General features: G+C 49.1%; 1 protein-coding gene across 1 annotated transcript; it reads left to right on the top strand.

Annotated features, from left to right (window-relative positions):
* Positions 1–685: 685 nt before the first annotated feature.
* On the top strand, positions 686–4,836 carry C10H22orf24 (chromosome 10 C22orf24 homolog). The gene is given in 4 exon segments (XM_025398649.1): positions 686–835; positions 838–987; positions 989–1,043; positions 4,505–4,836. Coding segments are annotated over 4 exon segments (687 nt in total).
* The last annotated feature ends 9,142 nt before the right edge of the window (positions 4,837–13,978 follow it).

A 13,978-nucleotide genomic window follows, 5' to 3' on the forward strand; every position in this document is an offset into this window, starting at 1 on the left:
TGACCCAAGTCAATGACAATAAAACCACCAGCAATAACACAGACAGACAGCGGCTCTTGTTTTTTAATCACTTACCCTCTGCCTGATTTGAGGATGAACACTTTACTCTCATATTATCTCCCCACATCCTCACTTGGAAGGAGGCTGTTAGCCCTACTATATGGATGAGGAAACTGAGGCCTAGAAGAGTCAGATTCTTGCAGTCATCTGAAGCCTTCCCCACTCAACTCCATTTTGCACTATCTACTTTGACCCCAATATCCTTTTGCTGACACCAAATCTCACCCCTTGCTTAACTAAGAGCATCCTGAGCGCAGAGATTTCAGGATCATCTAGAACCTTCCAACCCTCTTTCAAAGCCTGCCTTGGAAGCAAACCAGCACCCAAGGCAGCTTTTGGCATTAAGAAGTGCGAAAATGTCCTGTTAGCTGCAATCTGTGAGCTGGTTCTATGAGCTGGTGGAGCTCAGAGCCCCAGTCCCAGCGCCCGCCCCCCAAGAGCTTGTTCAGAGGAGCTCAGCTCTGGGGGAGAAGGCAAAGCCAACACCTATTGAGTTGCAGTTAAAATGAGGGTGAAAGAGGCTTTTGTTTCAGTTCTGCAGATGGTCTGGGAGCTTGTGTTTCTTAGCAAGAATTTTCTAGATCTTTTGGCTTGAACCATCTGAATAACTGCCTCAAGCTTTCCCATGGTTCCCACTGGGTGGGCTGGGGTGGGAGGGGCTGTTGTGCATGGTCCGGGAAAGCTGGAGAAGGCTGTTCCTTCGCCCTGAGCCTTGGATTTCTTATCTGTGAAATGAGAGGCTGCAATGATGAATGGCAAAGTACCTTTTTTTTTTCCAGCTCTGAGTGTCTAGGATATTTCACCATTGGAAGACCAGCAGACAATGTCATGACAACTCAAGAGGATACAACAGGGTTGCTTCAAAAGACAAGTGTTTGGACCACGTCAAGACCTGGAGTGAAGAAGGTAATGAACTTCTACTTCATAGCAAGCAGGCCATGGGCCAGCAGTTTGCTACTATGCTGTCTCTTGGTTAAGGCAAGGTCAGTATTATTGTTTTGATTTTACAGATGAGGAAACTGAGTCCCAGGGAGGTTAAGTGTCTTGCCCAGCTACAGCACAGAGAGCAGGGGCTCTGCTCCATCTTCACCGTTCTTCCCACCACTGCCCCTGACCTTCAGAGAGCCTGAGAACATTCTTTTAGCTGTTGAGCTATCAGCATAACTGTCATCAGCTGCTGCTGAAACTGTACCCTGGGAAGCAAGGGAGAGGGTCGCTGAATTTTCACCATGGTTCTCTGCCAGGCAACTATGCTAAAAAACATCTTTTTCTCCCCAGTGTGTTAGTAGGAGGCAAGCAGATTGTTATAGCCTTCTGTCTTCTTGTAGATAATGGTGGCAGGCTGGCCCCGACTCAGGAGATAAAGAGATCTGAGAGGACCATAGCCACATGAGAAGGCTGACTCCTGTAGGAGGCTGGCTGGCCTCTGCAGAGACAGCACTGAGCTGCCCCTGGGGTCGTGGGTAGGACCCATTCCCTCTTTAAAGATACAAACTCCTCTACCTGGCCTTTCATAACCTGCCCCTGGCCCGTGTTCTCAAGGTCATCACCCACTTCCTGGACACACTAGGCCCACCAGGTTCCCAGACTCTGCCCATGAGTTTCCAGAATGTTCTTTCCTATCCCTCCACCTCATTCTCTGCTTCTTACACTCCTTTAATACCCACTGAAATCTTAGCTCCTCTAAAGAGGAGGTAAGTTTCTCCAACTTAGAAGTGCTCTTGCCTTCCACCTACTCCCACTGTGACTCTGGTATCCATTGTCTGCCTAGAGTGACACTGGTAGGAATGTCTGTGGCTTGCTACTGGGCATCAAGCACTATGTTTTGTCATTTAATGTAGTATAAGGTATCATTTAATCCTAATGGGAGCTATTCCTCTTACACCCATTAAACAGATGGAAAAATTAAAGCTCAGGGAGGTATCCTCTTACCCAAAGTCACGCTGCTATTAAATGAAGAATTAGGATTTGAACCCAGGTCTTTCTGACTATAAGGTTCACACTCTTTGTTACATACATCTTCTGCTTCCCACTTCCTTAGGAGGCAGCCCTGTCCTTTGTAATAGACTGTAAACACTGGAGGATGGGGCCTGTGTTTCATTCACCATCTGAGCCCCTGGGATGCCTGGCTGAGTGTCCTGGATCCAGGCACTGCTCCATGAATGCTAAATTGAATTCAGTTACACCTTCTGCGTATTACAAAACTCCCATCACCAGAGCCCCGTTTGTGAGTGGCCAAGATCTTTTGTCCTCTCCCCTTCCACCCCAGGAAGGGGAACACCTGAAATCAGCTGACAGCTAACATTAAGTGACAGCTGAGTGAAAGGCAAGAAAAGGGAGGGAGCAAGGGGGAAGGCAGGCAGGATTGCAGGAGCCGGGAGGGAGCCCAGAGAAGGAGGAGGGCTGTCCTGTTGAATCTGGCCAGCTTGCAGCTATTCAGAGTACAAGATATGGAGTTACCAGACCCAGCCTCAAATCTAGCTCTTCTATAGTAGCTGGGGAAACCCAGGCAAGTTGTTGGACCTCTCTGAGTTTCAGTTTTCTTTTCCATAAAATGGGCATGTCGGAGGCGGGGTGGAGAGGGGTGGGGGAGAATAAAAAGGGCATGTCACTGTCCTCGCTAGACCTCTTCATTCAGGAGGAATGAGGCTGTGTCTGAGGGAGGGAGGGAGTGCTGCCTACTGGGCTGTTACCTACTTTAAATGGGGACAGTTGGAGGACCAGCTTAACCTGAAATGGCTTCCCCATGAAGTCATTGAGCCCTGAAGGTCTGGGGCAGCAGGGAACTCACAGAATCACAGGCCCATAATAAAGATGTTGGAGACAATTCAGTTTGGCTTTCTTACTCCAAGAGGCAGCACAGCATGGTGGACTGATGGCCAGCTCTGCCAGCAACGGGCTATCCCCAAATCCTGGCCCCCACTTGGTAATTGTGTAGCCTTGTGCATGCCACTTTGTCCATCTCAGACCACTGGTTTTTTTTTTTTTTTTTTTTTTTTTTGAGACAGTGTTTCGCATGTTGCCCAAGCTGGAGTACAGTGGCGTGATTTCAGCTCACTGCAAACTCCGCCTCCCAGATTCAAGCAATTCTCTTGCCCCAGCCTCCTGAGTAGCTGGGATTACAGGCATGTACCACCATGCCCGGCTAATTTTTGTATTTTTTGTACGGACGTGGTCTCATTGTGTTGGCTAGGTTGGTCTCGAACTCCTGACCTCAAGTGATCCGCCTGTCTCAGCCTCCCAAAGTGCTGGGATTAGAGGCATGAGCCATCGCGCCTGTCCTGGTTCTTCATCTTTAATATGGAATTTAAAGTAGTTCCTTTGCCACAGCACTACTGGGAAGATCAGAGACCCAGACAATAACAGCTGGTCATTCAGCTGGCCCTGTGGGAACTGAGGCTCAGAAAGGGAAAGTAATTCACCCACAGTCACACAGCAGGTTAGTGAAATCAAGCCTATGCCCAGGCCTCCCAAAGCCCAACCCTGGGCTAAGCATCAGACAGCTGTGGCCTTACCGCAAAGAAGGCTGAGACTACCCTTGGACATGCAGCCAAGGAACTCATACTGGGAAGCACTAGTGGGATTCTGTGTCTCACTGAGCTGAAGTAATTGCTTGGGTTGCCTGTGGATAGAGTATGGCAAAAAGCCCAAGTCAGAGCCTATGGTCACATGTCCAACTTGGGGTCTAATCCACAGTATAACCCTGGCCATGTCGGGTCACCTCTCTGACCTCTCTGAGCCTCAGTAGTTTCTCTGCTTACAAAATGAGGGCAAGAATTCCTGGCAATGCAAAGGAATCATATAAAACACAGACTATTTCTTTTCTTTTTTCTTTTCTTTTTTTCTCTTTCCCTTTCCCTCTCTTTCTTTCTCTCTTTCTTTCCTTCCATCCTTCCTTCCCCTTCTTTCTTTCCTTCCTTTTTTTTTTTTTTTTTCAGACTAGGTCTTCCTGTGTCACCCAGGCTGAGTGCAGTGGCACAATCCTGGCTCACTGCAGCCTTGACCTCCTGGACTCAAGTGATCCTCCCACTTCAGCCTCCCAAGTAGTTGGGACTGACTACAGGTGTGCATCACTACACCTGGCTAATTTTCTATTTTTTATAGAGACAGGGTCTCAATATGTTGCCCTGGCTGGTATTGAACTCCTGGATGCAAGCGATCCTCTCGCCTCAGCCTCCCAAAGTGCTGGGATTACAGGTGTGAGCCACCATGCGTGGCCCGGAGCTATTTTCACAGCAGTTACTCCTGAGCCACTGGGCACCTCGCTGTGCTGTTGCTAGCAACGGCTTCATTTGGTCCTCACAACAACCCTGCGTGGTGGGAACCTAATTTGTAGATAAATGGCTAGGAACAGGTAGAACCAGGATCCGAGCTCAAAAGGTATTCTCTATGTCTGTTCTCTCACCCCTCCTCTTTCCCTACCTAACTTGGGCTCCTTCTTCAGGTTTCAGTATCACCCTGACTTCTTTTGGAAGGATCCCTTGGCCTCAGGCTGGAGTGGGCACCTGCCCTAGCCCACAGAGCTGGGTTTCTCCCTTTCTTCAACCACACAGGGAGCACGACTATGCAAAGACCTCATCACGTTCACAGCCGTCTCCCCAGAGCCTCGCACTGTGCTTGGCATACAGCAGGTGCCCAGTAAATACCTGCCAAATGACTGAATGCATCTCGCCAGCCTCAGGATGCCACCAGGCCCTGAGGGAGCCAGAAAGATCAGAGGAAAGCTTTTGGATTCCTGCCACGCCTCACATTAGCAGCATCTTCTCCGAGTCCTGACAGCCAGCCTCCTGGGACACCATTTGAGCCGGCTGAATTCCGGTCACCGCTTCACCTTGGAAAGGCATCCGCAGCCCTCACCAAGCAGCCCCGTAATTGACGTCACAGCGGGGCCAGGAGCTGCCCTGTTAATATTTTATGTGGCCTTCACTGCGGCAAAATGCAGCCTCCAAGAGCTGGAGGGGCCGTGCAGAGTCTCCGTGGGGTTGTGAGGAGGGCACAAATGGGAAAGGGCTTCATAAACCATAAAGCTCCCAACAGATGAGCATCATTGACCCATTTCAGTCCCTGGCTTAACTCAGAAAGAGCCGGGGCTGCACATGCCTGCAGTGGAACAAGAAGACTGCTGACCGCGCCCAAGCACTAAATCAATGGGGGATTAGGGGCTCCTGGGTACATTTCATGGAGACAGGGGGAGGGCAGAGCACTGGTGCCAGCCAGACCTGGACTCCACTCCAGGTTTGCCCCCTGCACAGCTGTGTGACTGGGTCAGCAAATGGACCACTGAGCCTCAGTCCCCCTTATCTGTGAAATGGGGATGATGGTTTCCTTGTAGCACTGCTGTGAGGATTCAGTAAAACGAGTGATGCCGAAGACCTAGCTTCACACATCGCAGGCTGTCAACACAGGCTGAGACCCTTCTCCAAAACCAAGCCTGGCACCTGAGTTTGGAGAGAGGAGATGCGGGGCCCTTTCAGGCATTCATCGGGCAGAGTGATGGCGGGAGGGAAGAAGGAGCAAGGAGGCACAGGAAGGATGATCTGGGAGCCAGGCATCTCAGGTTTGGACTTTTCACCCTGGTGGGCCCACGCCAGGAGAGGTATCAGAGAGAGGATGGGCGGGGGGCCCCAGGATGGGCGGAGGGCCCCGGAAGCAGAAGCAGACGGGCCCTCATGGACAATCTCTCTGATCCTCTGGCCCCTTCGGCAGATGAGCATCCGGGAGGCAGCAAACCATGCCGGTGGCTCACACAGCAGAGCTGGGGTTTATCCAAGGCCACATGCCTAGCTGGGGAGGCAGATGTGTTGGAAGACATGATGCAATGGCCCCATTCCTGGTGGTGACCTCCACTTCTTTGGCCTGGACAATAGGAGGAACCTCATCCCCTGCCCCTTCCTGGTCTCTCTCCAGTCTATTTTCCCATGAATCCTGGGAGCTTCCCAAAATGTAAATCTGACCTTGTCCTCACCCTGCTTAAAACCTTTCCATGATCCCACACTTAAGGTCTCCAGAGAAAATACAGGAGGCTCAGTTAAAACTGAATTTCAAGCTGGGTATGGTGGCACACACCCATAGTGCTACTCAGCAGGCTGAGGCAGGAAGATCGCTTGAGGCCAGGAGTTTGAGGCCAGCCTGGGCAACATAGTGTAACCCTGTCTTAAAAAAAAAAAAAAAAAACTTCAGATAAACAATGAATAATATTTTAGTATAAGAATGTCCCAGATATTGCATACACATGCTACAGAAATTATGTGTTGTTCATATGAAATCCAAATTTAACAGGACAACCTATATTTTATTTTGCTAAATCTGGTGTTCCTACATACATTACCCTCAGGAAAAAGGACAAAGCCTTTTTTTTTTCTTTCTTTCTCTTTGAGATGGAATCTCAAAAGCCTGTCACCCAGGCTGGAGTGCAGTGGCACCATCTCGGCTCACTGCAAGCTCCGCCTCCCAGGTTTAAGCATTTCTCCTGCCTCAGCCTCCTGAGTAGCTGAGACTACAGACGCACACCACCATGCCCAACTAATGTTTGTATTTATAGTAGACACAGAATTTCGCCATGTTGGCCAGGCTGGTCTCAAACTCCTGGCCTCAAGTGATCTGCCTGCCTTGGCCTCCCAAAGTGCTGGGATTACAGGTGTGAGCCACCACACCTGGCCAGGATAAAGGATGAAGTCTTTAGTTAGCCCATGAGACCAGTTTGGCCCTGAGCTCATCCCTCCGCTCTCTTCCATATGGACCCTCTGCTTCAGACACAGCTTGTTGCCTTTACTTGAGAAACTCAAGCCCTCCTTCCCCTCTCTGTCCTTTGCAGATGTCCTTTCATTGGAACCCTCTTGGTATCATCTCCTCCCAGTGCCCCACAGTGCTTGACCTGACTCATCCTCAGGCCTCTGAAGCATCATCACTTCCTTTCGAGGCCTGTGTTGTATCTCCTCTGTGTGGAGGAGTGCCTCTCTCTGTCTGTCCTGTTCACGTGAGGTACGGCAGGGGTTCCGCAAACATTTGTTGCAGTGAATTACTAAATTCCACAGCCCCTTACACTTTTCCTATCAACAGTTTCCCCTCCTTCAGCCAAATCCTGTGTGCCCCTCAAAGCCTTGTTGGAACCCTATCTCCTCCAGGCCTTCCCTGAGCCCCATAGACTTCCCTGTGGGGAGGACTCCCTCAGAAGCTCTTTTCTTCTGAGATGCATCTGGTATGTCTCAGTCACATCTGGGGCAGCAAACAATCTTTTTATCCCATAAGCTTGGCAAGATCAGCAACCCTCAGGCTCCCCTGCTATGACCTGTGGTGGTGAGCACTGTGTCTTCCTGACAGACAGTGCTTCTCAACAAACGCTGGTGAGCTTGGGGGAAGCCAAGCTGAGCTCCTGTATTGGCCTCTCCTCCCTGCCACTGGCCAATAACCAAAATCCTAACCCAGCCCTGAAGCAAAGCATCTTACATCCTGTATTCCTATAAAGGAGGCAGGGAGACATCCTTAGTTCCCACTTTATAGGACAGGAAACTAAGGGAGTAGAGGAACCCATTTGTATTAGGGTTCTCTAGAGGGACATAATTACTGGCATGTATATATGTATATATATATATGTGTATATATATGTATATGTATATATGTGTATATATGTATATGTATATGTGTGTGTATATATGTGTATGTATATGTATATGTATATATAAAGGGGAGTTTATTACGTATTAACTCACACGATCACAAGGTCCCACGATAGGCCGTCTGCAGGCTGAGGAGCAAGGAGAGCCAGTCCAAGTTTCAAAACTAAAGAACTTAGAGTCCGATGTTTGAGGGCAGGAAGCATCCAGCACAGGAGAAAGATGTAGGCTGGGAGGCTAGACCAGTCTCTCGTTTACATTTTTTCTGTCTGTTTATATTCTAGCAGCTGATTAGATGGTGCCCACCCAGGTTAAAGATGGGTCTGCCTTTCCCAGCCCACTGAGTCAAATGTTAATATCCTTTGGCAACACTCTCACAGACACACCCAGGATCAATACTTTGTATCCTTCAGTCCAATCAAGTTGACAGTCAGTATCAACCATCACACCATTGTTCAAGGCTCAGGTCTCTGGATGCCATCCTACCCCAGGGTCTTTGCACCTGCTCTTCCTCTGCCTGGAACACTCTTCCCAGAGATCTTGACATGGATGATGTCGCAGATTAAAGATGGCCACATAGGCCAGGTGTGGTGGCTGACACCTGTAATCCTAGCACTTTGGGAGGCCAAGGCAGGAGGACAGCCCCAGGCAGAGTTCAAAACCAGTCTGAGCAGCATAGTGAGACCCCATTGCTACAAAAAAAAATAAGAAAAAAGTAGCCAGGCAGGGTGGCACACTCCTGTAGTCCCAGCTACTCAGGAGGCTCAGGTGGGAGGATCGCTTGAGCTGAGGAGTTTGAGGATGCAGTGAACTATGATTGTGTTGCTACAGTTCTGCCTGGGCAACAGAGCAAGACCCTATCTCTACACAAAAATAGTTTTTTAATTAACTCGGTGTTGTGGTGCATGCTTACTCAGGAGGTCAAGGCAGGAGGACTGTTTGAGCCTGGGAGCTTGAGGATGCAGTGAGCTATGATCGTGCCACTGCACTCCAGCGTGGGAAATGGAGTGAGACCCTGTCTCAAAAAATTAAAAAAAAAAAAAGATTTCATACTAATCACAACTTTGGTACACTTCAAAATCATTTTTGTTACTATCTGCAATGTAGATGATGTCTCTTTTCATATAAAATATAATATACATTTATAAATTTATAAAATACAAAGATGGAGTTTCACCATGTTGGCCAGGCTGGTCTTGAACTCCTGGCCTCAAATGATCTGCCCACCCTGGCCTCCCAAAGTTCTGGGATTACAGGTGTGAGCCACCACACCCGGCTGATCATGTCCCATAAGTAAGGCCACAAATATTTTGCTGCTACCGCCACATCAAGAAGTGGCATCCCTTTACCTGCCCTTTGAATCTGGGCGGGCTTGTGACTTGCTCTGACAACAGAATGTGGCAGAAGTGACCCTTTATGAGTTCAGGAGCCTAGGCCTCAAGAGACCTTGCAAACTTGTGCCTTCCCCCTCTTGGAATGCTGCTCCTAGACCACTACATAAGGCAGCTGGTCTACCAGCTGAAGGATAGGAGGCCATGTGATAGGGATCTGAGACACCGTGGCCAACAGCCAGCGCCAGCCACCAGATGTGTGAGCGAGGCCTTCTTGGACCTTCCAGCTCAGCTGTGACTCCAACTGAATGCAGCTGCAAGTATGACCAGGAGAAACGGGCAGAGGAACCACTCAGGCCAACCAGACTCATGAAAATGGTTGTTGTAAGCCACTAAGTTTGGGGGTTTGTTAGGCGGCTATAGATAACCAAGACAACTGCCTCCTCATTCAGGTGCCTGCTCCCTTTCCCTTCAGTCCCCTCCCTCCCCGCTCAAACCCCCTCCAATTGCTGTTTATGCCATTATCCTGTTTCATCCTGTCCAAGGCATTTATCACTGTCTGAAACCATGATGTATTCACTTATGGACCTGCAGTGCATTTCCGCCATGAGGCTGCAATTTCCATGAGGGCAGGGGCCAGAATGGTTTGTTCCCTGCCATCTCCCTCGAGCCTGTGTGTGTGGTGTCTGGCACAGAGAAGCTGCTGTAATTGTTGTTGATAGAGAGATCGTGTGCCTGCCCCTTGCTGCTGTGGTGCCTGGGGGAGCAGCGTGGCAGGTGAGAGCTCCTGCCTGGTCGTGTCTTCCAAAACCGGTGCCCTTGGGAGGGCAGGAGGGCAGGCCGGGTGGCTGGGTTGTTTCAGGGGCAAAAGCTTCAGGGAGCCCAAGTTGAATAGAAAGAAAAGGAAACTGCCAAAATATTCCTTTTCAGCAGGGGCTTAGATTCAGGCCAAGGAAGTTACTAGGGCTTCTCTCCTCCAGGTCAGCTGCGAATTGCCAGCAGCCCAGCCACGCCCTTCTGCAAGATCACCAAGCTGAGAAACTGGGCAATGGGAGGGAGTGTTGGGGACACCAAGTCACTTCCCAGGGGCCAACTATTTCCAAGTCCCTCAGAGTCCTCAGAGTCTGCTTTTTCCAGTGCCAAGGAATTGGTCCAGCAGCCACAGCTTCAGTTGAGGAAAAAATACATGCCCAAGAGAAAAAGAATCAGCTCCCGGGTGCCTTCTTTTTCTCCTTTTTTTTTTTTCTTTTTTTATTTTTTTGAGACGAAGTCTCGCTCTGTCACCCAGGCTTGAGTTCAGTCGCGCGATCTTGGCTCACTGCAATCTCCACCTCCCAGGTTCAAGTGATTCTCCTGCCTCAGCCTCCAGAACAGCTGGAATTACAGGCACGTGACACCACTCCTGGCTAATTTTTGTATTTTTAGTAGAGACAGGGTTTCACCATGTTGCTCAGGCTGGTCTCCAACTCCTGACCTTGTGATCCATGTGCCTCGGCCTCCCAAAGTGCTGGGATAACAGGTATGATCCGGGTACCTCTTTAAGCTACCATTCTGCATTCTGTAGGAGCAGAGAGAGCATCACCATGGTTCAAGCCAGGCTACTTTCAAGTTAGGTGGACTTGTGTTGGTATTACGTCTCCATGACTGTGTGACCTTGGGGATGTGACTTGACCTTCCTGAGCACCAGTTTCTGCATCTATTAGGATTGGACAGTGAAGGCCAAACTCCTAAGGTTGTGATGAGAATTTAATGAGAGCATGCATGCCCAGCACAACTTTGCACACACGGAAACAGTAAAACCGATTGTAGGTAAGCTTATGAGTACTTCTTCACCTGTTGGCACATGGGGGTTGAGGGGAAGAGCAAGGTTTGCAGTTAAATGCAGACCCTTCCTGGAGACCAGGGCCACATTTAGGGGTTGCCTGGCTGAGACTAGGACTATGGTATGAATCCTTGGTCCACAATAGACTGCCTGATTCTAACTGGCTTGTCTAACAGATGAGATGACCACTCAGAGAAGCCCTCAGAGGGCCTCCAATCCTCCTGGAACCCCACTGGTATAGATAGGTCAGTGGTTTGGAGGTAGAGCCCTGACAAGGATTCAGAAGGCCTGGGTTAAAGGCCCAGCTCTGGCACTAATGTGCTGTGTGACATGGAACAAATCATTTGCCTTCTCCGGGCTCTAGTGTCCTCATCTATAAAATGGGTCATTCATCTCTGACTTACCGAACTCATTGGGTTGTTGAGCTGATGAGCTAATTTAGATGAAAGAGTGCTTTGAAATGCATTTGCTGTTTGGTGAATAAAAAGGGGATATATATTAAAACTGAAAGGACTCCTGGATTCTCTAGCAAAGCCCCTCTAAAGCCTTTAAAGCAGGCAATATAAATATGAGTTCAAACCCTGGCTTTTATTAGTAACTTGCACGACTTTGGGCAAATGAGTTAACCCCTGGCACTGCTAGTGGTATGATTTTTCTTCTGAAAGACACGGGACCTGTGAAGCAAGAAAAGGCTGGAAGAAGCTACAAGATACAGGGTAGACAAGATGAGGAGGAGAAGCCCACCAGCCCCTAAAACCTCTGGGCAACCGGTGGTGGGGAGGTCCCCACCTGACTGTGAGCTTAGGTGGGGGCTACCTGTTCCTCTTTCCATCCCCCACAAGCAGTCCTCTGGATCTCAGCCCACCCCAGGTAGATGGTGACTCAAGTTGTTCTGCAGGGACTGGTCCCCCTGCCTCTGTTACCATGGCACTGCAGCACAGCCTGGCCAATCAGGAAGGAGATGAGTATCTGAGTCTCTGTTGCTAAAGCTGGAGCAGGACACCTAGCCAATGGGAAGGGAAGCAGAGTGGAGCCACCATGGAAACCTCAGCAATGAGGTTCAAACCATGTTTTTTGTCTCTATGTCTCATTTTCAGGAGGTGGGCTGGGTTTTCTGCATTCCTTTTGTTTTTTTTTTTTTTTTTGCAAAGAGCATCTTGCAACCCCAAGAGGATATTCAGGAGTCACGATGGGGTGCATAACAAGAAGAACCTTTGAAGAGTCAGAAAGGAGTCAAACTCAGCAGGGCACAGCTTCAGATGAATTATTCCCCCAGATGCTCAGCATCACCTGTGTTTATGATCTTAGCTCATCCCCACAGCTCTACCTAGCCCCATCTGTCCTAGGAAATAACTGCAGACTGCAGAAAAATCCCCACCCCCAAAGTAAGAAAAGGAATGTGGGGTCACCTCCTTATGCCCAATAGCTTTGTGGCTTTGGACAAACTCCTTAACCTCTCTTCCTGCAGGCAAGGTAGTGGAGTAGCATAGAGACATGGGGCAGACACAGGGGCTGCCCCAGTGTAAAATTAGAAGATTGGGAAAATGGGCTCTGTGATTCCTTTCAGATCTCACATTCTAGACTTGATGCTTTTTCACCTTCAGGCTCTGGATAAAGTGGATCTACAAGAAATAACTTCCCAAGGAGGAGTCCTGTAAATAGTATGAGTGGACAAATAAGACGCAGGCTGCTTTTTGCCATGAAATTGCCAGACAAGGAGGGATGTCTGTTTCAGAGCCCCGGGCCACGGGACTGTAGTCACACAGCTACCTGCATGCAGAGCCCAGAGTAGAAGACCTAGATCCCTTTACCCTGCATCATGCAATCTTCTTAAACCAGTCTCCTTATCCTTGGGTGGGCAATCAGGGAGCTGTACACGCCCACACCTCCAACACCCTTTATTTTGCAAACACGGGCATAAAAACAACTGCAAGGGAAAGTGTGTCCCACCCCTTCCCCACTCCCTTCTGGCTTTCTTTCTGTTGCCTGGCAACAGTTCTATCCAGAAACCTGGGTGTCATCCTGGATAACTCCCTCACCCTTATCCTTCCCATAAAACCCATGGCCCAATCACGTCTGTTTTATCTCCTAAATGGCCCCCAAGTCCATGCACTCCTCCCCTCCCCTATCACCTCCCCAGTCCAAGGTTCCATCATGAATTTTTTTTTTTTTTTTTTTTTTTTTGAGACAGAGTCTCGCTCTGTTGCCCAGGCTGGAGTGCAGTGGCCAGATCTCAGCTCACTGCAAGCTCCACCTCCCGGGTTTACGCCATTCTCCTGCCTCAGCCTCCCGAGTAGCTGGGACTACAGGCGCCTGCCACCTCACCCGGCTAAGTTTTCATATTTTTTAGTAGAGACAGGGTTTCACCGTGTCAGCCAGGATGGTCTCGATCTCCTGACCTCGTGATCCGCCCGTCTCAGCCTCCCAAAGTGCTGGGATTACAGGCTTGAGCCACCGCGCCTGGCCCCATCATGAATTTCCTGGACATCTACATTGGCTTCCCACAGGCCTCCGGCTTTCACACTTGCTCATCCCATCCCCTGCTTCCATATTCTATAACCACAACCAAAATAATCTTTTAAAAATACAAATCTGATCCTGTCACCTGCTCCTTGCTTAGAACCTCTAAGAATAAAAATTGAAATCTTCAGCATGCCCAAGAGCACTGCATGACGGTCAGGCCTACTTCCTGACTTTATCTTGCCCTGTGCATACCCTTCCCTTTCTTCCTGAACATTTTTTCCTCCCCAATTCTTCTGTTTAATCCTGCTCACTCTGTAGCCCTCAGTTCTGTGGTTACTTGGGGAGCCTTTGCTGACCTTCATGACTAGGTCAGATTGCCCTGTGATGGACTCTCCCAGCACCATGTGCCCTTTTTGTCTGTAGCAGTTATCATAGTTACAATTTTACTCTTATTTACCATTATTTGATTTATATCTGTAAGCTCTGCCTCACACTTCATGAATGCAGTGATTTTATCTTGTTATTTGCTTGAAATATGGATGGATGGATGGATGGGTGGGTGGGTGGATAGATGGACAGGAGTTGGATGAATAGGTGGGTGGGTGGATGGATGGATGGATGTTTAGACGAACATGAGTGGGATCAGTAGGTGTATGGATGGATGGGTATATGGATGAATGAATGTTTGG

Source organism: Theropithecus gelada, chromosome 10, assembly GCF_003255815.1.
Source record: "Theropithecus gelada isolate Dixy chromosome 10, Tgel_1.0, whole genome shotgun sequence".
Classification (NCBI taxonomy): Eukaryota; Metazoa; Chordata; class Mammalia; order Primates; family Cercopithecidae; genus Theropithecus; species Theropithecus gelada.